Source organism: Typopeltis vanoorti, chromosome 20 (assembly GCF_054136105.1).
Source record: "Typopeltis vanoorti isolate ZY-2024b chromosome 20, IOZ_Tvanoo_1.0, whole genome shotgun sequence".
In the NCBI taxonomy this organism is placed as follows: Eukaryota; Metazoa; Arthropoda; class Arachnida; order Uropygi; family Thelyphonidae; genus Typopeltis; species Typopeltis vanoorti.
The window spans coordinates 66,523,501-66,550,043 of record NC_143568.1 but is presented as its reverse complement, the minus strand read 5'-3'; the positions used below and the strand labels follow the sequence as shown (position 1 = coordinate 66,550,043).

The window sequence follows — 26,543 nt, the reverse complement described above, 5'->3', positions numbered from 1 at the left end:
CTCTCTCTCTCTATATATATATATATACGAGGGTGGTCTGAAAGGTTCTCGGCCTAATAATGAAAAAAAAAAGGAATTTATAATTTCAAAAAAAATTTTTTTTCAGCAAAATCTCCCTTAAGACTAACACATTTATTCCAGCGATGCTCCAACGCCATTATCCTCCCTGCAGTGGTTCTCAGTAAGATCTGCAAAATACCCCTCTACAGTGCAATCACCTCTTGATTGGAAGAAAAACGCTGACCAGCGAGGAAGAGTTTTAGTTTTGGGAAGAGATAGAAGTCAGAGGGAGCCAAATCTGGGAAATAGTGTGGATGTTCCAACAATTCATAGTGCAGATCCCTTAATTTTCCCATTGCCAAAACACCTTTGTGAGCAGGTGCACTGTCCTGATGAAAGATAATTTTTTTTTCTTCAAACCGTGTCTTTTCTCTCGAATTTTTTCTCTAATATGGTTAAAAGATCGGAATAATATTCCCCTGTTATTGTTTTACCTTTTTCAAGATAATTAATAAACAAAATGCCTTTAGCATCCCAAAACACCGATGCCGTGACCTTTCTTTGCTGATGGAACCGACTTTGTCTTCTTTGGCGCTGAACAACCAGCTTCTGTTCCACTGTTTTGACTGCTGTTTGGATTCTGGTGTGTAAGGGTGAATCAAAGTCTCATGCATAGTAATAAATCGACACACAAAATCAATTTTATTCTTGTTAAAACGCTCTAAGCATTGTTCAGAGATTTTCAGCGTTTTTGATCTGTTGTGAGCAAACATGGCAAATGAAAACGCAAAGCGTTTTCATTTGCAATTCTTCATGCAAAATATATCCTATGCATTATCTTGAAATGCCTATAGTCTCAGCAATTTCACGCACTTTGATTTGCCGGTCATCCAATATCGTATCGTGCACTTGATCAATGATTTCTGGTGTTGTTACACTTTTTGGACGTCCTTTACGTGGATCATCTTCAGGGCTGGTACGGCCACGTTTAAACTCGGCAGCCCATTTCTTAATTGTCGAAAACGAAGGAGAAGAGCAGAGTGCCCATAAACTTTTATGAACTTCGAATGAATTGCTTTTGGCGTTAAACCTTCTTTTACAGAGAATTTTATAACCGTACGGTACTCAATTTTATCCATTTCAAGGGATACAGACAACACTTTTGCTTCCGACAGCTGTATAAAAACAAACTAACTGGTACTTGATAGAATGACTTGCAATTTCACATGGATGCTTATGACAGATGTATCAACTTATATAAAAAATAAAAAAAAAGTCTTGCAGATAGTGTTGTTGCCATCTATGGTCGAGGCCGAGAAGGTTTCAGGCAACCCTCGTGCAGTCTGTTTTCATCAGAAGTGAGAACTTCGAACTTGTAGATTGTTAATGTCACGAACATGGCTATCCCAAGTATAGAACTGGTCCACTGATTTTTTAGATACCCATAAACGCAGAAATTCCTCAACGTTCTGAATAACGTGGCACACTTCATGCACTAAAGGAATTCTTCAATAAAGAAAACCATACTTGTTCCAGAAAGACAATGGCCATACCACATAGGGTATGGCTTGGTTTGAGGATACCTTACTGTGTCTCTAATGAACTAGCCAGGAAAAATAAAAAAAAGCACACCTAAACCAAGTCACAGACATATGTAAGATGAAGTAAGATGACGTGAGAGGAACTGTGTTTGGATGCCAATATCACTGACAGAAATCAAGCAATTCTGCGTGAAGAATAGATATTAATTTCCCATGAAACGAAAATTGAAAAGAAGAAAAAAAGGAAATATCTTGGATCATTGTCTGCTCTGCATTTCGCTTAATCTTGGAACACTATTCTTAATCATGAAATAATGCACCAAAAACAAGCACCTCCCTGAAATATCAGACTATCCAAAAGAGAGCGAACCAGTTAGTTGATGATTGCACCCCGCCCCTAATTACTTTCTCACGATTTCTACCATCATTACTCCATTTTCTTCAGTAACAACACAAGCTGCTAATTAACATTAATTTAATGTTCAGCTACAAGCCTACTAACCAACTTTTCTTATTATTTCATTCCATCTATGTTATTTGAAAAAGTCTTCCTTGCAGTATCTTCATCTTCCCCAAAGAAAATCGATATATATATATATATATATATATATATATATATAAAATAAAGCATTGTATCATTTCTTATACTTTGATTTAAATGTGTCGTAAAATGGCTCAATGTTTGAAACTAAGATGGCTTACCAAATTTTACAAATCCCAAATACAAAAATTATCAGTGAAATCCGAACAACTAGACAGACCTATGAGAGGACGAAAACAAAGTGAATCTAATTGGCATTTTGCAAAAAAAGCAAAACACATTATCTTTCCCAACAGGCCAAGTTAATTACAATAAAAAATATATATAAAATGATAAGTGGATAAAAAATAACATAGATAAAAAATAATAATTTAGATGGTAAAAAAATCATTTGGAAAAAATACGTTTTTTTTTTTTTTTTTTTTTTTTTTTTTTTTTTTTTTTTTTAACTCTCCGGTACCAAAATGTTGGAAAGTTAGCCTGATTTACTAGGAAGATTAAAGAAAGAAATGGAGGGGGGTGGATACGCACAAAAGGAAGCCTCCATTTCGTTTTCAGCGTTGGAAATGATTAACGATTCCGAACAGAATATACACTTTATAAAGGATTTGAAAGAAATTAAACTAATTAAACTTTTATTATTTATTTTCGTGGTAGTTTTAGGCTACAGCGTAATTTATATAACTTTCACCTTCTTGCATATAGTAACAGCACGTTAATGAATACTGAAGCTGAATATTATGATGAAATCCAGTCTTGTTATGGTTTAATGTAAACATTCTTCACATTTTTCCAAAAACAAACGTCAAGTTTTGTTTTCGGAGAAAAAATCTCCAATTTTAGTTTCGACAACAACTTGTAATTTGATGATGAATGACTACACAAAATAAACGGCAGTAAAATTATCATTTGAAATGTTAAATAACGAAGGCGAGTCCCTCACCGTTGCAAACTCGGGTTACAGCTTGGCCAGAAGGCAAATTCTCGCCTGATATGCAAATTTTCGGTCAACTAAGCAACTAATTGTGCAATTATTTCCCGGGAAGTCTTAATAAGTCTGTCGTGAGTGCTGTTTTATATTTTTCGTGTAACATGAAAAAAAAAAAATAATAATAATAAAATTTTTAAAAAAATAAATAAATGAATATGTATTTTCACAAATAGCACTGCAAAAATTACAGAAGTCATATTCGTCTGACTAGCTCCGCAGACACAGTCTGTATTTAATTAAATTGATTTACCACCGAGAAATAATTACGATAAAAATTAATCTTGAGTTTGCCGATAATTGAAGAAGACAATGTTGGCAAAGAATTCTGTGTTAAACTTTTTTGTGAAGTACTCTGAAAACTATCGGAGAAGTATACAATGATTAAATAATAATAATGCATTATTGTTTAATTATCTGAAAATTAAATATTGCAGAAACTGGAAAACTAATATAATGCTATTATGGTAGTTCTCCAAGTTACAAGTTGTCGGTGATTTTAAATATCCAATTTTATAATTTGTATAAATTTATTTACATACAAATATACATAGATTTATATATTTATATTGAATTTTATATAATTAAATTATACATTTTTAACTAATATAAATTTTATACACAATTTTATAAACATTTTATAAATACAATTTACAATTTTATAATTTGGTTTTATAATTACTAGGTAATCTGTTCCTACAGCAACTATCTCTAAAATTTCAGCGCCATCTACGAAATTCAGCAGAAAACATTCTATATAAATATGTGACATTGTAGGTTTATCGCAATATAGTTTTACTGAAGTTGTAATATATGCGTAACGTTTAGAGATTCTGTAATTTGGAAATTATATATATATATATATATATATATATATATATATATATATATATATATATATATATATATATATATATATATATATGTGTGTGTGTGTGTGTGTGTGTGTGTGTATTCAACTTACCTGAATTACTTTATACTTCCAATGAAAAATTTGAAGAAACTGTAATACCAGCAAATGTACTCGATCATGTTGCATATTATCTTCAGTCGCTTTGACAAATTAACTACCAATATTGTGGTGGTATATAATAGCTGCCTTACATCACTACTCATAGAGTTATTTCTATTTAATAGTTCCACTGAAAAAAATACCGTACTATTTAATTTATTCAGTATTTTACCTTCCGACCGACATAACAAATTAAAAATTACTAACCGCCTCTTATTTCCATCTGTAATACCCGTCATGCATCTCGCACACATGCGCAACAGTCCACTTTACGCAGACTTTATTGTTCGATGATGGCTGCTGACTGACGAAGCGTGAATTTTCAAAATATTTATGAAGTTTTTTTTTTTTATTCAAAAATTTCAGTTTTCAAATTTTTATCGATGGACACACACCAAAAATTATCCCCGTGTAAATTATAGTTTCCTAGCGTAAAACTATCGTCGATTTTGATGATAGAATAAAAAAGAGAATAAGCTTGTACACATGCGCAGATAAAGATCTGCTCACACAAATCTTTTATTTGATCTGAAAGCTAATTTTATGACGCAGTATGAGTAGTCTGTTAACCTGGATGTGAAAGTAGTATTAATGATAAGACTGAATATGCAGATATTGTTAATTGGTTTGTATTTCTTCCTAGTTATATGTGGTTATTAATAATTTATGCATTTAGTTGATCGAATTTTTGATGATTATATGTGAATTTTAATTCGATATTTAATTCGAAGATACACCACACAGCCAACAAGGCCGGAAAACACTACAAATGAAAGTGGAAATGCCGTATGAGAAGTAAACGACTGCATTTGGTAGTCAGCGAGTTACTGAATTTAAAATAATAATAATGCAAGATACTAGATTGTCACCTGCTAATTTATGCCAATAGGCAGTGACGTAACTGCAACATCGAAACCTTACGAATCAAGTGAAACTGGGAGCTCACAGAGGAAGTTTGAGGGCACAAACAAAGTTCTTGTCTGAGTCTAACAATAATATTTACGCCGATGATGGTAGTAGCGAATTGTCGCTAAAATTGTCTTATGGAAGATGCGGTGCTAATATGAAATTCGTGCAATTCGGAGGGCTCTTAAAACGACATCCCCATCACATTTTTATCTCCTAGAAGAAAATCGACTGTTTATGGGACTTGGCGATCCAGGAACAATATGCTAAACTAATGTAAGTTCTGAGAGATGAACAGGATACAATAGATTGATAGCCAAAAGTGTCATGCTTGTAGTATATACAGTCAAGTATTGCTCTTGCCTACTAGCAACAGCAACTATATGATTATAAACAAATGAATATTTAGGATCGCACGTGAAACTCTGAATATCACTTTAATATTTTAAATGACTAGACACTCTATGTGTATGTTATTGAGCAAGCCAAAATTATTGCATATAATTTCCATGTTGTTTAGAACTGAATAACTAGAATAATGCATCATTTATGATACATTCATTCTATCGCATCACGAGACGATAAAATAAATCCTACACAAACAGACTAAAAGCATGACTATGTTACCCTTAAAAGTGCTGTGAAGTACAACGGTAGCCTCTTATAAGTCCTTCAGTGCTTCTGTATTTTCCCCCCTCTGTTCCCAATACTAGTAATACCGGATCATTCAACTGGAAATCTGATATTTTCTTTTTTCTTTTTTTTTTTTTCAGTATTAGCTCCATAGATGGCGTACATTTCAACCGAGATATAACAGACGTCCACTCCCGCCTTCGTATCCTTCAATTACTCTGTGACCGATGAACAATCATACATCACACGAAAGACGCTCGAGATTTCAGGAAATGATAGCTGTGCCCTACCTCAGACAGACAAGTAATCTCTACAGTATGGAAAGAATGCGAATAAAAGAAAAAAAAACACAATACCAAAGAAAAACACAGAAATTCGAGTAGCAACGCCTGAAGTTGTCTGTGAGCAAGTGTCTTATTTTTCTTTTTTGTTTTCGTCCACTAGTCTGGAGCATCAAAAATAAAAGAGGTTTATTTGTTAGTGACACCACGTCACACACAATGATCTTTGAATTTACTAAGATGAACAAGATTTTGAAGGCTTCGGAAATCTACCGTTAGGTGTCGCTTTAGTCTACGCTTTCGACCACGGCTCGCATGTGCATTTTTATTTTGATATTCTTTTAAATGTATTCTTCGGTGCTGGATGATCATCATACAGTGCGAGAGCCCTGTCCTCCTTATCGGAGGCTTGAAGTGGCTAGAATAAATACCAACGTTGGTCTCTCGAGCCAGTCCAAACCTATGCTATACTGGTTTGCAATCTCACTTGAGTGACATTGTCATAAACTATTGCTTTCCCTAGAGAATTTATCCTGTTAATAATGAACAAGCAGTGTGAAGCATTTTTGAAACGGCTATATATTTTAGCAGAAACGCACAGCTTTCCACTTACACCAAAGATAAAAACATGATTTAATTGATAACAATCACTTCGTAATCGAAGTAGCACGCGCCATCTCTTATCCAAAGCACAAATTTTCTAAATATTATCCTCATATCTCAAAATAATTAATGGTATCAGGCTAGAGGGCGCTACTAACTACTCTACCATCCACTTATAAAGCCAGATGTGTACTCCTAATAATTACGTTATTATCATAAATAAAACATTAATCGCCGATGACCTGAAACACCATTTAATTTCGTCATTCTTGCAGGAAAGTCAGCGTATAATTTTCGGCTCCGAAGACCGATGTTCCTCGAGGTTGTACATCATCAGAGGACCATCTGTCTAAGAACTGTCAGCAAGTGAGACAGTCTTTTTATCTTCGTTATCTGCTTGCGTCAGCCACTGGTTATTGCTGTTACTGCACGAACAGATCCACATATGACTTAAAGGTGATCATAACTGATTTTTTTTTATATCTAATCCATAATCTTCTTATTATCTTTTCTATTCATTTCTTTCGCAGTGCTAAGACATTTCGGTTTTACTAGAAATAACTGCATAAGTAAAAATAATGGACTCCATAGCGCAGTTTGTCAGACTCTGTTTTCAATGTTCTCTGAGTTTATTAAGGTCGCCAAAGAAGCTATAATGAGGAGTGCCAAATGACATTATATTTTCTTAATTAGCTTTTAGTTCCCAGCTCTCCTTCGATTACTTTAACGGTATTAGTTTTCCTGCTTCAACCCCTCCCATCTTGCTCAATCATAAGTGCACTCGTCTTTTCTAAAATTAATGTTTTTGTTCGACTCGGTTTTCAATCTAATGTTCTTTGTTTACACGATAGAAGCAGATGTCGCTTCAATCGTTTCTTGTCCAGTGTTTTGAAAACCTGCCACATCTTTCCCATCATATGATTAATGTTCATGTACACACGACCTGCTCGATAATGTTAATGATGCAAGACATTTACTTTCTTTAAGATCATTCAATACACAAACGGTAAGATGGAAAGATGAGAAAAATAATGTAAAAATGAGAGAGTAGAAGGAAGGATGTTCATTAATCCTATGTGCTTTCAAAATCTTTTAGAAGTTCAACTACCCAACTTCTCCTTTGTCATATGAACACTTAAGGGGCTGAAGGAGGGGGGGGGATGCATCGTTTAAAAAACACCTCGTCTGAATGCATTTTCAATTAAACCAGGTTTACAAAGAAAGATTAACTGGCTACCAACAGGCTACGTAATAAGGTTTGGAACGACGATAGCGCCATCTATGGTAGACAATTGAAACGAAACGAAATTGCTTCCAAGAATTTATAGACATAGTAAAATGTCCTATTAAACAGCTAATAAATCCAAAAGATTTATCCATATAAGAAATTACGTATTTCTGAAACGTTAAAACAAAGTGAAATATGGAGAAAGTTTTCGATCTGCAGTACTTGCGCATTTCTGTTGAGTTTGTTAACAGCCAAAATCAACAAAATACATCCATAAAAGATCCTGAAAGAAGATGCGCATTTCTAATAATGGAAAGAACAGACAACTAGCATAGAAAATTGAAGAAGAAATAAGAAATTCTAAACAAGGTAGCGAAGACAAACGCAGTACGGTGTCTGCGAAATAGCTTAAATCATGTTTTCCACTAGGAAACATGATTGTAGCAGGGTTTTCCATACCTAAGAGCTGCATGCAGTAATATACAAAAGATTGATCGAAGTGCTTTGGGCAAGATATTCACATAAACATAATCTTCTGGAGGATCTATAGCATGGCTCGGAGTATATAGTCGGGTATTTCAACACTAGTGAACAGGAAAGAGGAAACAGCTGTCCTCATTTATTTAGGGAAATATGTACTTTATTTGTCTCCTCACGTAAGATGTGCCAACACCATAAAAATATGTACTGAGTGCTGTTAAGATGACATGTCATTCTCGAGAGAGCCTAGTAACTTACTACTCACTAAAAATGAAGTTCTTTCTGAAATTTATAGCAAATACAAATAAAGGATTTTTTATATATATATATATATATATATTGACTATCGCAAGCTGAAGGTGTCGTAAAAAGGAATACTGAAAACAGAGGCAACAAGGTAAGTAATTTGTATGTTTATAATGTATGAAAAAATAAAATTACCGAGTGAATAAGTTTTTTTTGTATGCAAACTTTTGCTGTATTCAAATTACTTAAATTTCAAATTAATTCCTAAATCATAAATTTTGTTTACACTTTTAATCATAAATACAGAAACAAACATTCATTTTCGTGAAACGAATTAATTTGTAAAAATAAATTAATCAAAATTGAATTTATATCTGTCATATTTTTTATTTTGTAATTTAAGGGAAATATATTTGAAAGCATGTTTTTTTTTTTTTTTTTTTTTCTCAAAAAGGAAAACCCAGAATTGAAATTTTAACCCTAGCTGGTTGAACTACAAACTACGATTAAAATGACAACTCCAGCGTTTTTCCGATCACGTATGCATTCAAAAATAATTCCCAGGGAAAGAATATTCTCGACTTAATATGTATGCAGCTCAATTGCCAAGTTACGAACTATCTCACAAAGTTTCAAGGAAAACAAAGCAAGTTTGGTTTTTATTAGCTAGCTCCCATAAAAAAAAGCTTGTAAGTATTCACTCGAGGAACATAATACCGTATCAACAAAAGTGGAATAGGAAGAAAGCAATAGATGAAGCAATCCACACACAAACTTTAAATATAGCACACGACATTCAAAGCCACTGGAATAAAAACAAAAAACGAAATGTAAATATTCCTTTTTTTTTTTAACACCTGCGCACTGTGGTCATTCGCTTTGTTGCAAGCCGCGATACACAAAATCAACGGAATGATGCAAAATTTAAATAAATTACGGATTTAAAAGTCAACTTACCATATAACTTTACCGTGGTCTCTTTCCTATAGACCACTTCACTTTCGTTTAAGGCTTGGGCATTACATGCGTAACTTCCTCCGTGTTGTAACGTTGGACACTTGAGTTCCAACTGCCAAATCCCTTCTTCGGAACGATTCATGATGACGGACACACCTGATAGTTTGGAAGCATTTTCACCTCTAAACGTCCACCACACATCAACTGCTGGGGCAGGAGAATCTACTCGGCAAGTTAATGTAACTAAAGAGCAGTTGGCAGCAACAGGAGGATCTGTTGTGTGTTCAAGAATAGACAAACATGCTAAACAGAGAAAGAAAAACAAAGAAGTGCGATTTTAAAAGTATGAAAATTTTTTTCCTAAATTTATATTTATAAATAGACTACTTTTTAGAGGTATATTACTACTTATTTAGTCATTAAGATTAATAATAAATTATTTTTTTAATTATCTATTTATTCACACAATCGAAACACAGGCAAAACAGCAGATAATGATGCCGCATTACTAACATGACCTAAAAGAAATAACTATTATAACTATTTACTTCTACCAGAAGTAAATAGTTATAACAGTTATTTTAACTATTATAACCAGCAGTCCCTCGATTAGTGCGTCTTTTTTTTTTTTTTCTATACCCAAATTCGATTAGTGCGCCTACATATATCTTAAAAGGCTTATCATTTTATATTATACAGTAGATAAAGAAAAATGAAGAAGGCAAGTCCAGGGCAAAGATAGAACAAGAACACAAAAATGGGTGAATCAACTATAAGAGCAATTTTACGCAAAGCTGCTGAATACAAAGAGAAAGGTAAGGCTGCTTCAAGTTCGTCGTGCATGCACTTGGATTCATAGTATTATAAATGATTGAATTAGAGATTCTACATGGATCGAAGATTATAACAAAAAACGGATCCCGCTAAGCACTGACCTTATTAAATCAAAAGCATTAAGTCTCTTTGCAACCTTGAAAGAAAGGGCTATCAATGATGGAAAAGAAGAATTGCACGCTAATCCTGGATGGTTTGAGCGTTTCAAAAAGAGAATAGCCTAAATGTTCTAATCATAGGGGGAAGCTGCAAGTGCAGATAAGGAAGCCACAAATTATCCAGAGATTTTGAAGAAAATTGTGGAAGAAGGGGGGGCTATTGCGACTAACAAATATTGAATATCGATGAAACCGGCCTTTTTTGGGAAGCGAATGCCTTTCAAGACTTTTCTGGTCAAATCAGAGAAATCTCAGCCTGGTTATAAAGTCGCAAAGTCGAATGGAATTACTACTAGCAATATGCGAGCCGTTTGGATGCACATTCTTCCATATTGTGCAAATGATTTTAGAGGCATTTCAAATGAATCTAAGTTAATTAAATCTCATTCTGAGAAATTGAGTGATTCCGACCTGCTAAATTTAGATGAACAGCGGGAAGATCCTGGAGAACATAAAGAAAATTTAATCACTGACAAGCCCAAAGAGATGAAAATATTTTTCGTATAATCGAAGTTTTGAAGCAGTAATATGATTAGAGGCTGACCCTGATGAAGAGAGAAGCAGTAAAATTTGCAGAAGTAGTAGAAAAGGTATCAGTGTCATATCGTCGGTTGTATGAAAAAAAAGAAACAGAATGCCCGCCAAACTATGTTATCTCAATTCTTTGTTAAGAAGTAGAAAAATAAATTTATATCCTGAATATGTTTTATTGTCTTCATAGCTTCGTGGCTTTCCTTTAACTGGACCCTAATTCTTTTATTAAAAAAAAAAATTAATGGTCAAAAGAGAAATTTGAGGAACGAATTATACTTTTTCCCTTAGGTCAGTGATTCTTAACCGATGGGCCGCGACCCCCTAGGGGGCCGCGGAAAATTTATACAACGTTTCTAGTTTTTGAAATCTCTTAAAATAGTTATTTTTTGCTCCTTATTTTCAAACTTGTATCGTTTTGTATTAGTAATTTGAATTATGCAGTAGTTTCTTTTGTGGTGGCGCCACAAGTCGACTTTTCGCTGCTGGGAACACTGCAAGTTGTTATATCTGCTTACTGAATGTGTGATAGAAGTGATTCTCTAAAGTTTTAAACAATACTATACGAGTGCCTAGAACTGATTGTTAAGTGCTACTTGAGTGCAATTACTTTTTGAAGCGTTCAGTGCTGTAATACTGATTTGTTATTTCTTAATATTTACCCACTTATAAAATGAGCAAACAAAGAACATTAATTGATTTCCTAAATCAAATAAATTTTCTAAAGTTTTCAGAGTAATATTGAAGTAAAGTTGATTTCTGTTTTCTGATTTTTTGTCATTATAATCAGAAAGTAAAACCACTATTTAATAAAAATATTATTATTATTATTATTATGTTACTACAAACTAGGAGAGGGTGCGAGAAAATATTTTAGGATACTTAGGGGGACCGCGACTTTTAAAAGGTTAAGAACCACTGCATTAGTTATTATATTCATTTAGTGCGTTTTCGATTAATGCGCCTATTTTAAAGAATGCAGTAGGCGCATTGATCGATTAAGGGATGCCAAATGACAGTATAAAGTCACAGCAGTTACTATTCCGAAATGAAGGAATAGTAACTGCTCGTTCAATACATCGGTATACAGAGACAGCCACCTTGAATGGACTAAAAATATAGAATACCTACATACCAAAAGGCTCACTAAAAATAATAATTTAAAATCGACTAACGTCTTTTATTCCCGCTGGTAGCATGCGGGGTCTTAGTCCTATCTTTTGGATCCCGGGGGACAGTCAAACTCCATTGTTAACTGACAATATCAGATCAGAATTAGCAGTCCCAAGACTAGCAGTAATTTAAATGGCATCCGGTGAAGAGCGTACGGCAGCCAAGTACAACCATCTTACTGAAAAGTTCTTCAATGCCAAAAAGACAAGATTTCAACTAACTTAAAAACTAATGAAATATCACAGATTCTGTGAGTCAATATTCATTACTGTATAATGGTCTATGCAAACACAGCAAATAGTTACCTATAAAATTAAGAAAAATACACCGACGAATTGTTTCGTGCTTTGTAGGTCCAATAACAGAATCCGCTATTAAAAAATACTAAATCCTGAACATAAAAAATCTAAGACACTACGTACTATTACTAAGAAATTATTTCTATAATTCTTTCGCATAACACTACCAACCACAACCATCTACACAACTAGGCCCTATAACAACTCATACAGTGCAGCTGTGTGTGAGAGAGAACATCTCATATCCACACTACTCAGTAAGCGACACATAATCTAAAACATTAAAATATGAAATATAGAAGTCGTATCATGATACTTAGTATAGCAAAGGATGACATTTACCCCATATAAAATACAGAAACTATAATTAAAAACGCCCAACATTTAATAAAAAAAAGTTGATGTCAATCCCACTCACTTCAAAAAAGCTAACTCCAGCTCGAAGTCGGTGGGGGTATATCTCCTTATCTCTTCACTTAGCACCACTCACATTAAAATAATTTAACGAACACACTTCAAAAGTTTACCATAAGTATTTATTACGTATTAAAATTACATATCTACCAGTAATGCATAATTAAAAAAAAAAACGCCTGGATTTCGCTGGGTGAATCACTATACATCGTATTTATCTAAGTTTCTTTTGGCTCTTGTAAGTCTTCAGTGTGGCATTCAGACAATTAATAGTCCATTTTCACTACTAAAGAAATTTAATCCTAAAAAAAAGTCAGAGGTTCCAGAAAACTGTCAGCTGAAAAGCAAAATAAAACTCATTAAGTGTATTGGTATGTGGAAATATTATTTTTCCAACCCTCCCTTGTTTCCTACAATCATCTAGTTGCTTATACTGAAAGCATAAGACAGTCGTAGAATTTCTTCTCAATTTATCGTTTATATATTATATAGCAATTCTTCCTTAGCTGCAGGGACGATACCGAGAAACAAATCTGGCCAAATTGTCTTTCTCACAGCGCAAGTTGGAACAGTGATTGAATTACACGCAAGGAGAGATGAGATAGGCTTCTCGGACGAATCTTATTATTGTCGTCTGCTTGTTCCAACAAGATTGTATTTTATTTCAGTAGATGGCAAGGAAAAAAAATAATAAAAACAGAACCGGAAGGTAATATATTATTGTTGAAAAACCTGCTTTTTTGTCATCGAGTGTGTGTGTGTAGGTTGCAAGCGAAATATGATTATTAGCGAACTGTGCCGAGTATGTGAAAAACTTGAAGCACTCTGGATATTTGAAATGTTTTATTAGAAACTAAAAAAATTAATCATCAGTAGTGATTGTTTGATTTTTTATAGAATACCAGCGCTCGCGCACACGCACAAATTATTATATATACATTAAAAAAAAAATCAAATTTCGTTTCCATGCCTAAAGACTAACCATTTTTGTTTCATTAAGGATAGACACCATTAAATACTACGAGACTGCTATCTAATCAAGAGCATTTAATATTCGTGTAAAAAGAGTTTGGATATTACACAGGTTTCGCTTGTTCCATCCCTCTTCATCTGCAGAGGGATGAAGCAGATCTTTGTCCAAAGGCATATTTACTGCAGTACGAATATGACCATTTCGAAGGTGGGCAACGTAGATTGAAAACTTGGAAATGGTTGAGCACCGCACAATATTATAGAAACACCTCAGTGAGTGCCTATGTAGGCGCTCACTAAAGTGCCTAGGCCTTAGAAGAAAGACCTGTAATAGGGTCAATTCTAGTCGCCGGAATACAGGAACTTTTTCTAGGCTTTTTTTTTTAATCGATTCTAGAGATGGCCTCTGGAATAAGCAAATAGCGTTTTTCTATTGTAAACTCTAGTTTTTAATCTTGCATCTCAAAAAAAAAAAATCGATCATACAATCAACACTATTTCAAACAACAATACCATTTCGGGTTTAGGATCACTAAATGGCGACAGCTGATGCCGCAGTTTCACTCCAATGCTTTGAAAATCATTCAGTAGCATAAGCCCACTACTGTGACCACTGCGAGTGGAGAACAGTTGCCTACCCATTTCCAAAAGGTAGTCAGAACGAAAAAAAAAATCTACTCTCCTTGAGGAATAAAAAAAAAAAGATGTTAGATTATTTACTTATTTTTATACCTGAGTTAGGACAAGTTCACTCCCTCCCAAGTGATAAAAAAACATCTTCAAATGAATAAGAGCAGCTGTATGACTTTTATTATTATTATTATTATTATTATTATTATTGTAGATATGGAGAAAACAATGGCGTCTTAATCTCTCTCTGTCTTGGCGAAAACGTATTATTTTATAGATATATTTCTTTTCTGCAAAGCATAGACATTTTCATCATCGAAAATATATTTTATTTGATAAATATCTAATACAGACAGATATTACAATAATGTTTCTTTTTTAGAATATTTTAGATAAAATTAAAGTCTTGTAAGGTTTTTTTTTCTTCGATGCTTCAGGCAAATATTATTCAACATGCAAGTTATATATTTGATAGTAATATTTAATTTGAAATTCCAATTAATAACAGCAGTTAATTACTTTTTGTAATGAACTACTATAATGAATATTTGTAATGAAACATTATAATTAATTAGTATTTTAAATCCCTCCCATCCTCAAGAGTACACGATTTTTTTAAACCTAAATTCAAATTCATGTGGAATTTTCAAGTATTTATTAATGTAAACATAAATATTTCAGTTAAATTAATGATCATTGTTGATTTATTCACGCTGGCTGACGTGCCAAATGATTATTGGCTTCTTTTATGTAAATTATTTCCCCGCGTGCACAAGAGCTAAATATTATTGTTGAAAATATTACCAGAAAAAGAAATATCCAAGCGAAAATATTGCGTTGCTTTTGTCATTCGTTGGCAACTAATTTCTCATGATGGGAGAGGGTAAAGGAGAAAGGATATATACATTTCAGAATTTTAATATATTCCCTTAAAAAAAAAAATGAATGAATGAAACTATAGAATGGAAAGCAGGGAAATGAAAATCTCCCAATACTTACTGATTATATATGAAGAAAATCTGATTGCTACGAAGTAGGAAAAACATTTATATATCTAATTCATTTTCAAATGAAAATGAAACCGTATTATAGTAGTTAAGTATTCGTTTTGCTCATTATTCCAAGCTCCATAAGGGATACATTTTTAAATATTAACATCTTCGCTCGCTATCTTCTTTTTCTTACATTCCCTCCTTCAAGATTCAATTTTTTCAGTTATCAGTAGAATATGAAAAGATGTGAGAGTACTTTTGAAAGAAAATATTAATTTAATTATATATTCATGTTACGTTCGAAAGTGGAAGTTTTTTTTTTTTTTTTTTTTTTTTTTTTTACGAATACCGTTTCTTAGAGACGAGTTGTTTTTATAAGATGTGTATTGATTGAGAAATATTAAACCAGAGTAATTACTTTTGGTCGTGGAGAAAGCGACATGAAGCCGAACAATAAAAGATGTATATATAAATGGCAAATATAAGGATTGACAGACAGACACCGATGGGAAAGACAATATATTTTACCTTTCTTTTCCCCCCCTATAAATGCAGGAAAATGAATATATTGCTAGTTTATGAAGACAGAGATGGAAGCAACGACAGAAAAAGGAGAACAGATTGGCAAAATGAATTTATCTGTTTTTCATTTCGCACACCTCACTTTTTAATATCAATATTTATGCTAATTTCCCTATAGAACAAAACAGACATTTTCATGAAGTAATCTGAGTTCGAAATTTTCATTTATATCTCTGAACCTAGTTTTTTTTTTTTCTTGCCATATCTTGTAGCTGTGGAAGCGTGTATATAATTTAAATCGACTGTGTGTTGTTATAATAGGAATTCCTTTTTTTTTCTATTCGACTAAAATTATTCGTCGAATAGAAAAAAAAGGAATTCCTATTAACAACACACAGTCGATTTAAATTATATACACGCTTCCGCAGCTACAAGATATGCGAAGGAAAAAAAAAAAAAAAAACTTGGTTTAGAGATATAAATGAAAATTTCGAACTCAGATTACTAATTATCTGGATAAATTGTAAATATGAAGAGCACAGAGTTTTAGTGACTTGGAATGGATGATTTCATTTTTGTTCTTTTAAGCCATCACTAAGCAGAATGAAATGTAAATTTCCGGCTCAAATACACACAATCATGATTCAACCATGTGCTTTTTTTTAAAAAAAATGTAAATTAATATAAATATCAACATGACCGCTAAATTCTAGCGTCAAAAATTTCTAAGTAGCACACTTTAAAAATATGAGATGGTTTATATTTTAAAGAGACAGAAAAATGATATAGGAATATACATCTGAAGAATCAAGGAAAAAATAAAGCGGAAATAAAAAAAGGAACAAAATAAATATATAAGAATGGAATACATACAAAATAATAATATAGAGAAGAAATAAATATAACAGAAACAAAGGAAGCAATAAAGCGGAGAAATAACTGAAGAATAAATACAATTGAGGAATGAAAGAAGAAATGTAAAAGGAAGAAGAATAATGAGAAGAAAAATAATAAAAGCGGAATAGATGTATAAGAATAGAGGAATAATAAGAATGCAGAGAAAGAATACAGCGGGAAAATAGCAGAAGAATAAATACAATGGTGAACTAAAAGAATAATATGATGAGGAATAATCGGAAGAAGAAGAATATGGATATTGATAGAGGAATAACATGCAGAGGAATATGAATAGAGAAATAACAGAAAGAGGAATATAAATAGAGGAATAACAGAAAGAGGGATATGAATAGAGGAATAACAGGAAGAGGGATATGAATAGATGAATAACAGGAAGAGGAATATGAATAGAGCAATAACAGAAAGAGAAATATGAATAGAGGAATAACAGAAAGAGGAATATGAATAGAGGAATAACAGAAAGAGGAATATGAATAGAGGAATAACAGAAAGAAGAATATGAATAGAGGAATAACAGAAAGAGGAATAACAGGAAGAGGGATATGAATAGAGAAATAATAGAAAGAGGAATATGAATAGAGGAATAATAGAAAGAGGAATATGAATATTAATAGAGGAATAATAGGAAGAAAAGAAATAATAATGGAGGAGGAATAGAGGAGGAGGAATATTAATCTACAGAAGAAATAATAATACAGGAATAATACAGAAATAAGCATAGCGGAGGAGCAGTGAAGAAATTAATACATTGAAGGAATAATAAAGAAATAAACACAGCGTTAAACAAGGAGAAATGTTGAACACACGCAAATTAACTCATAAAAACGAAGAAATATCTTAATTATTTTCCTGAAGTTTCTCTACGTGTTTTTTTTTTTGCTTGCACTCAATTAGATACAAACTACAAGCTTACATGAGGTTTGTTAAGAATGATCCCTAAGTTGTTAAGAGCACCTTTGGCTGCTGCTAATGCGAAGTCTGCACTGCTTCTCTTAAGTATACGGTCCCTGACGTGAACTATCAATCACGCATGCCAGTGCATGTGCTTCTCTTGAAGCATGTTTCACGCTCACGGTGGGAAATGTTGCGTCTGATTTCCACCTGGAAGATCCTTTGATGCTAAACATCCGAAGAGAAAGGCAAGTAAAGTGAAAGTTGTGATTCCGTCTACGATGGGTCTAAAGAGGAAAGGAAGTGATGGAGAGTGCATTAACGGATCGTGGAGAATACGCTGGATGGCATCATCCACGACCTCGCGCACAAAAAAGAACTGGATTCTTTATTATTCACACAACAGCATCTTTTCTAAGTATAGTATGATTAGCCGTTTCTATGGAAACGACTTACGGTCTGAATTCTCTGCTTGTTTTTTCACTATAGAAGGAAGATAAGAGTAGGTTCACAGGTGCAGACATGAGTTATATAGATACGCTGATGTATCTATATAACTAAGATCATTTATATATTATATTCTGAAATGGATTTCGTATTCGTTTCCATTCTAATGTAATAATTCTGGGAAAGGGAAGAGAACAAAAATACAAAAATGTAATAATACGATTCCTTGTACTGTACTATTTGTTCATTAGAACTAAGCAAATGATCTAATACAGCTTTTCCACTACTGAAATCTCCATCACAGCATGGATGATTTTGAAACTAGACTGTTTGTTTTACTTAATGCAATTCTACGTTATTTTTTTTTATGTGGCTTCCGCCCAAGAAAGGTTAACCAATAATGCAGTCATATCGGGGTGAGCCAAGGATTTTTTTTTTCTTTTTTTATTATTATTCATTATTTTGCATTTTTATTTATATTTTTTTACACCGTCTGGAAATTGTGCTTCTGAAATCAAACAAAGATGTTCACAGAGGGATTCGAACCGGCAGCCTATTAGTTGGAAGTTGGATACGCTCCCACTCGGCAGGCATACAATATTTTGTGACATGAAACGTAGTTATTGCATAAAAAAAAAAACAGATTGATTCAATAATTAGAAGTGATTCATACTATTTAGTCGTTTTATTCTCGGTTTTACTCTGTGTGATGCCAGTCAGTCAACCTACCGTAGAAGTATTTGTAACAAATCACCCCACTTTTATGGCCCGGCATTTCATACAGTCATAGTATACCGGTCGTAAAATCAGGGGTTGTAAATATAACGGTATATTGCATTTAGTAGGGAAAAACATTAATAGTTACTTATGAATCACAGCGTTTATGCAAAAAAAAAAATAATAATAATAATAAATAAAATAAAATAAAAACTTTCACGTCCTCTGTTACCATGGAAACAATACATGAGATGATGTCTCGTCTGCCCTTCCTGACACAATGGAAGGCAGCAAGCGTTTTTATATTCTGTAAGAAAGCGCTAATAAGCAGAAAGGAAGAAAGAAAAAAAAAACTAAATCAAGCACGCCCGTGAAAACTAATAAATGTTACTTTGTCGGAATGGAATATGTCTAAAAGGAGATACAATGCAGCTTAATGATACTTTAGGTAACTCATTTCAGAAGTCTTTGATGAGGTTCTTTGTAATGCGACAAAAATGTTTTCTACAGTATTCGGTGATGGCCCTTTTCTTCCAATCAGAATTGTTGCACTTTATATGCAAATATCAAAAAAAATATTAAAAACGGACAGGTACTTGGTATTCTTGACACCATTGAATAAATGGTCATTATCTTAAGTTGTAAGTTAGGACCGTGTTCGGATAATTATGAAGAAAGAAAGAAAGGGGAAAGAAGACTAGTATATTTTTTTACATAGCACTTGAAAAGAAATGCGAATAATAAATGAGAATAAAAAATTCTACGAAAGCTATTTCTAAAACAAAAACAAACACCCAAGAACATTTTATCATTTATTGCCTAACGCACCACAGTTAGCACCGTAATAATGTCATTTATAGAACCAATATTTTCCACCTTACGTTTGAAGACAATAATTCAGAGGGGGGGAGGATAATATAATGAGGGAAATTTCTACCTGCAGTTCTCTTTTGTTAAAGATTAGCAATAGTAATGCCCATTGATTTTTTGAACAAAATCGTTGCAGAATTGGCCAAAAATGGTGGAGAGTTATAATAAAAGAGAAACATAATTTAACTTATGTATATTTAAATGCAAGCATGTATATACATTTTCCAGTTCCGTTCATCAACTGCATATGTTTTGTTCATTTGTCCAAGATATGACGTAACATTAACTCTGGTTTCCATGTCAACGAGAGGTAATATTACGTCATCAAAATTGAAATATACATCTATAGATGAGCAATAAAATGCATATCTTCTTCTTCTTCTTCACCCATTGTCTATGTTTACCGTTGGGTGTAAAAAGGCGACAGTCTCTCCAGATGTTTCTCTCTTGGGGGATCTCCTTAATAAAGTGGAAAGCGAAAGATTAGTCCATTTACTAACATTATCTATCCAGGCGATTGTAGGTCGCTCCTGTGGTGTTTTACCAGACGTCAATCCCTCTAGTGTTATTTTAGGTAAACTGTCTGATCTAGTTATGTGGCCCAGCCACCGGAGCTTATCACTACTCCTAAAAAAAAAAAAAAACGAGTTCAACCTGATACCGTAAATAATGAGCAAATTGGAGATATTTTAATCTTATTGCGCTGTTTCCGCTAAGGATCAGTTTAGTAATTAAAACATTCTACTCACAGAATGCGAAAAGAATCTTACCTTAAATCAAATATTTTATTTCGCTTAAATTAGTGGATTTCGAGTCCATTAGTAATAGAATGGAGGTTCAAAAATAGTTTTAAAAATCGGCGTTAGGCGACTTTGTCAAAATACAATTCAAAGTTAAAGGCTTTAGGGGAACTTGAAATCGAAGAAAGAAGGTGGAAGTCAATTTTTTTTTTTTTTTCCCCTGTGTGATCAATGAGAACGCCGTCATTACTAGAGAATCAGGTGTTCCTGACAGGCTATTGTTCACCATCAGTACCGCGTGCATAGAGTCGTCATTTAGATCGTTTCTGATGTGTTAACTTTACAGGAGTTTTTCTTAGGGAGAATGAATAGAATAGTTTTCCTTTGTTAACGATTCAGAAAATTTGCATTCTGTTTTGAATGATGCTTAAAGTGTATTTTAAAAGCTATTATTTATTTACAAATATGTATGGAATAGTTAATAAGCTATTTGGGATTCGTAATGTGTTTAAGTATGCATTTTAAGGACTAATATATTTATTCTTCGCTTCCACATATGAGTATTTGCGCTATTTCTTTAACCTCGTTCATCTTGACGGTTCTGTTATTTGCTAAGTGATCAAATCACGGGTGTTGAAAGCAAAAATGATATTGAAGAAACTCACAAAGTATTCAGTTATAGAATTAACGAAACACGGAATTTCTTTGATGGTAGTATGCATACGTAAAAAAAAATAGCATAATAGATTTTTATTTAATCAAAATAATGATTTGCATGAATGTACAGGCATTTAATATAATCAATGAGATGGCTAAAAACGGCAAATTCTGTTAATTATATTAGATAATAAAATCTTAAAAATTGGACGAAATGTAACGAAGAAATCTGAAGGTTATTATTGAAAGAAAGCCAGATTAAAATGGCTTAAACAAATATTAAACAGAGATGCAAAGAAACTGCATGAATATGTAATAAAAAATAGTTCGGGTGTGACAAAATCTGTGTGTGTGTGTGTGTGTGTGTGTGTGTCAATTAGTATTACGAGAGGCAACTAAAGCACTCAAGACGAGTGTGTTTCGCAGCAGGTTTGTATGTTTTGAGAAAGAGCAAATGGAGAGGGGCACCTTCCACTTAGGTATGAGATCTACTGGTTTTTCTCCTTTCAGTCGTTTCTGATCGTAGGTGACTTTGCAGGCATTGCCCACGAAGTATTCTTGGTGAAATTTTTTTACAGGGTAGTTCACCATTGCTTCCTACCCCTCCAATGTTATCCGGCCTCGGAACCAGCATTATGGCTGGGACATATTCATGACTGTAGTCCATGTGCGTTCACGGGGCCGGTTTGCCTGTTCTGGGATACGAAAAACCCGAATTTCGAAAGAGACCAGATAAAGGTTCCTCACATCACTGACGGAAATCAAACCCAGGTCTTTCCGACCAAAGGACTTCGTCTATGCTGACTGAGCTACGGAGGCTCTGAGATCTGTAACTCACCTTTAGTTGAAAAGAGTCCTTAGAAATATCCTTTGAGTTTTAAATGAAAAATCCCAAGAAATTCTAGATCTTTCCAACCAAAGGATGGGAATGTCATTCTTCCAACAGCGCGCTGGAGATGACTACTAGAAAAGCAGGAGGAACATGAAGCATGTCAGTAACGAGAAATTAGTGATATAATGAAACATACGGAAAACCAATCAGAGGAGATCTATGACAAAATGCAATATTCCGCAGGATATCGATGCAAGTAATGATTTATTTATTTTTTTTAAAGTGAAGTTGGAGTTAAGAATTTGATGTGCTGGTAAAAAATATGATAAGGGATAAGAGTGAGAATTGGAAGTCCTCAGAGTTATCTGAAACTAAATTTCTATGAAGTAAAGAGAGAAAATCGCAAGCTGTTATGATAGTGAAATTATTCACAGTAAATCCGGATTCCTTGGTAGGTGTAAAACACATACGAGATATACTCATCTGCAGAAAGCTTACGCAGTACTTGACAGTAACGCATAAGTGTCCCAATTAAGAGAATTTACAACGCAGCTAACAGCACCACCTGGTGAACAGTTTTGTTTATGGACATTAGTGGTAAACCCATTACACCTAATCTGCGACCACGCAGAGGCCACCAGAGTTGTTAACCTGAATACATCCGCTGTAAATTCGTTCGCCAAAGGTAGGGATCCGTGGTTGTGCCATTCCTTGCCTCCTACAAAGGAAACTAATTACAACGGAGTCTTAAGACAAGTGTGGCTATTCTGCACAAGCAGTGTTCCGTTAAACGACCTATCCTTCTACCGAACGTAGCTGGTGGACCTTCCAGAGATGCGTTGAATACGGTAATGATTTTACGGCTGTACTGACGTAAATTATCTCATCACAGCTGAGTGAAGTTTGCCAAGACAATGGCGTCTCCATCTCACAGCTAGCTTTCAAGATCTCTCTCGTGGAAAGTTAGAAAAGGAGAGAGCAACGATGTTAGTTGCTATAAAAAAAGTCGATTATCTCTTCTCTCTCTCTCTTTTTATCTCTTCTTTTATCACTCCACCCATCTCTGCTAAGTTTTGCAGTTTTCCATGCGTACACCTTCACCAACGCACGTGCTTGTTAACAGTCAAGGTATAACTGTATCGAAAAAAAAAAAATTCTTGTCCAATGAACCGAGATAAAGGTCTCAGTCCCCTTATAAATATTTTTGTCATACACAGAGGTTTTAGTATACAGAAAGTCTAAATATTTTAAAACACAAAAGCTGAATCAGACTATTTGTGAGCGATCTCTCATATGACTTTTTAACACTCCATAGTTTGCTATGGAATATTTTAAAACTAAATTAACTCATCTTTAATTGAAAAGCCCTGATAAAGGTTCTTCGCGTCATAGACGAGGTTCAAACCCAGGTCTTTCCAACCAAATGGTTTCCATCGAAACCAGCTGAGCTGTAGAGGCTCTTCTTTTTTTTTTTTTTTTTTTTTTTAAGTATTTAACGAACAAAAGATAGTTTGAAGTCGCTAGTTTATTTTAGCATACACTATTTCTCAATCATGCAAAATCTCTTTTTCTTTCAAGACATTTTCTAACACCGTATCAAGTTTTTCAAAGCCAATGTCTTAAAACGTTTCCGTTTCTTCTGGAACCCATTTTTTTTTTTTTTTAATCTCTGCTTTGACATGCTCGTCATTCTCAAAATGAATACACTTGAGATGTGTCTTGTCTTCAGCTTAGGAAATAACCAGAAGCCCAATAGAGCCGAGGTCCCAGCTGTAGAGAGGATGTTTCACAACTTCAAATATGATTTCATCGATAGTCGTTGAAGGGAAAGCGCTCGTGCGTCAACTCGCATTGTCGTGTTGTGAAAGCAAATAGATGTCTTTCGGCATGAATACGATTAATTCGTAGTATCAACTTTCTCACGGTCGCGAGCTTGCTGTCAATCTCTTTCTGGTGAATGACACCTTTGCTGTCCCAAAAGACAGTCAGCACACAATTTCAGTCGGAAGATTGGGTTTTAAAGTTTTTTGGCCCTCGGAGGTGGTAATATTAAAAGAACGAATTCTTATTTCGGGATCATAAAAATATCGAACAGATCAGAGCAGAAGTGAGAATATAGTTTCCAAACACTGTTGCGCAATGAAGACAATATATTCAAAGGGAGGGAGATTGTGTCGAGAAATAATGCATGAAAATAAAATATAAATTTCAATCTATTATTTGTTTTATCTTAACTGACATATCTCTTTTGGTTAGAAAACTACCACGAGGGGATGCTCTCGTATTTATCCTCTGTGCACGTACAGTTTTTTGTAGGTGCAATTCACATAAAAAATAAATACCGACTTTAGATTATAAATTGGTCCGCGCAGTTAGCCTAGTGGCTATGCGCTTCGCAACCATATACCCGGGAAAGGGGTGTCCTGTGTTCGATTCCCGTCGCCGACGTTGGGGAGCTTAAGGATTCTTTCTCAGATATAGTCAAATTAGCTGGTCTTGGGTAGCAGGGTTTTTTCTCCCGCAAGCAGGCAAACCTTCCCCCTGAACACACACAAGATACAGCCATAGGACATACTATGAGGCATAGGGGCTAGTTACCTTATCCTCGAGAAGGGGATAAGGTAACTAGCCCTTATCCTCGGGACGAGTATAACCTAGAAGAGCTAGCAACAGGCCAGTAGGCCTAATACGTAGTAGGGCGAAGAAGATTATAAAATATAAGATACCTAATTATTTTCAAGAAAAATTAAATCAATTACATTAGTAAGGAAGTGTGTGTGTGACGTCAATTTGGTCTCCAACAGTCACGCAACATTCGTGTATGGGTCCTATTCACAAACAATCGAAAATCTTACTCTAAAGATCAAGATTTTTTTTTTCCAACCATCAAGACCTCCGATTCTCTTGTTATATATGTCTACATGTTAAAGTACTGTGAACCTAATTTCTTTTTAGATATTCTGGGACAAAACATTGACTATATGTTTCTGTCAATATTTTTCGAAACCAGAAAGCGTTAAATGAATATCAATTTCATTCATTCTAAATGGTTGCCATTTTATTGATCATCCTACAGTTCAATCAACCTTGTCCCTTCCAGCAACTCCCGTTTTTTCAACACTTTCTCCTAGGGGTATGATCGGTAATTATGACACAAAGTGTCTACTCGACTTATTTCAATGCACTTTGAATCCTACAGCCAAGGCAAACAGTATAAAACTAACATCGACTGTAAGAGCGCTAGTCCACACGTCTCAGCTAACAGTATAAAGAAAACAAAATAAAAAATATTTTTTTTTTTTTTCAGTAGAAGTAGCTCTTTCGATGGAGAGTGATTACTTCCTATGCGTGTTCCTCCTTCTGAGTGGAAGTTTATGGCAAAAGTTTTGGCCTTCATATCACATTTATGTGACGACAAAGATGCGGGTTCCACGTCCTCTATGGCAAGCAAGCATTGTTTTATGGTGGAGATGAAGATGCAGGAGAAGATAAAATTATCTCAATGGCTCTGTTTTGCTCCAGGGTCACCAAAATTTCATTTACGTTATTTAAAATAATTTCCTTATGCTAAAAGTGCCACAGTTATAAAACAAGACATGTATGCACGCGCACACACACGCACACAAAAAAAAGCAGAAACGACATCTGTAACTTCCAATAATTACAATCCCTAGAATTTTAGTGATACGGCGCGGTGTTGATCGATATTTTCAACTATAAAACTGCGTTAACTCAAAATACTTAATTAGGAAGTACTAAAAACGTTCCCTAGACGATATTTCAAAAGGACAATATTTTAGCTATAATCAAAATTAAAATGAAAAAAAAAATAAGGAGATGATAAAGACAAATCTATACGGCCAGGTGATAGACAATTTTCACAGTTTGGTGTTCTGTGTTTGCATATTGAAGATCTGAAGTAGTGTCAAGCACATACGTAGTCTGAGAGCATAGTTTCCAGCAGATCCAATCTTGGTCTTCCATGATAACAGCATGCTAATGGTTGTCATGCTTTCGTACGGAAAGCTGTCATAAAAAAGTAATCGATGACTATAGAAAATTTTGCTGAGAGAGATATTGTGGAAAGTAAAAGAGGAATAATCTATGAAACGCAACCACTTAGGCAATTGAAAGAATAAATCGTGATTATAAGTGAATGGTTAAGTTCGCAAACAGACGTATATTATCTAAATCCTGTGTATTATATCTACCAAATGTGTTCTCGTCTCGTTTTTTTTTCCCTCTCCCTTTTCCCAACTGTTGGCCTAGTTGGCTGAAGCGTATCCGCTCTCAAACCAACAGGCTGCGGGTTCGAATCCACAGGGACAGATAGGAATCTAATTTTATCTCCCGGTATAACACCATCTCCATGTTTAATCTCTAAAAAGTACAAAATATTATAAAATTAATAAAAAAATATATAAAATATATAGTCCTTGGCTCACACTCATGATACTAATGTACTATAGGTTTATAACAATTTTTTAGAGAGAATTTGACCCTAATATTTTCTAACCTTAAGTAAAAAGC

General features: G+C 34.0%; 1 protein-coding gene across 1 annotated transcript in view; it reads right to left on the bottom strand.

Moving 5' to 3' along the window:
* LOC150095530 (receptor-type tyrosine-protein phosphatase epsilon-like) overlaps positions 1 to 26,543 on the bottom strand; it is an 858,461-nt gene that overhangs the window by 679,650 nt on the left and 152,268 nt on the right. The window contains exon 2 of the mRNA XM_090410701.1: positions 9,417 to 9,719. Within this exon, the coding sequence (XP_090266827.1) occupies positions 9,417 to 9,719 (303 nt within the window). The remainder of the gene's footprint in view (positions 1 to 9,416; positions 9,720 to 26,543) is intronic.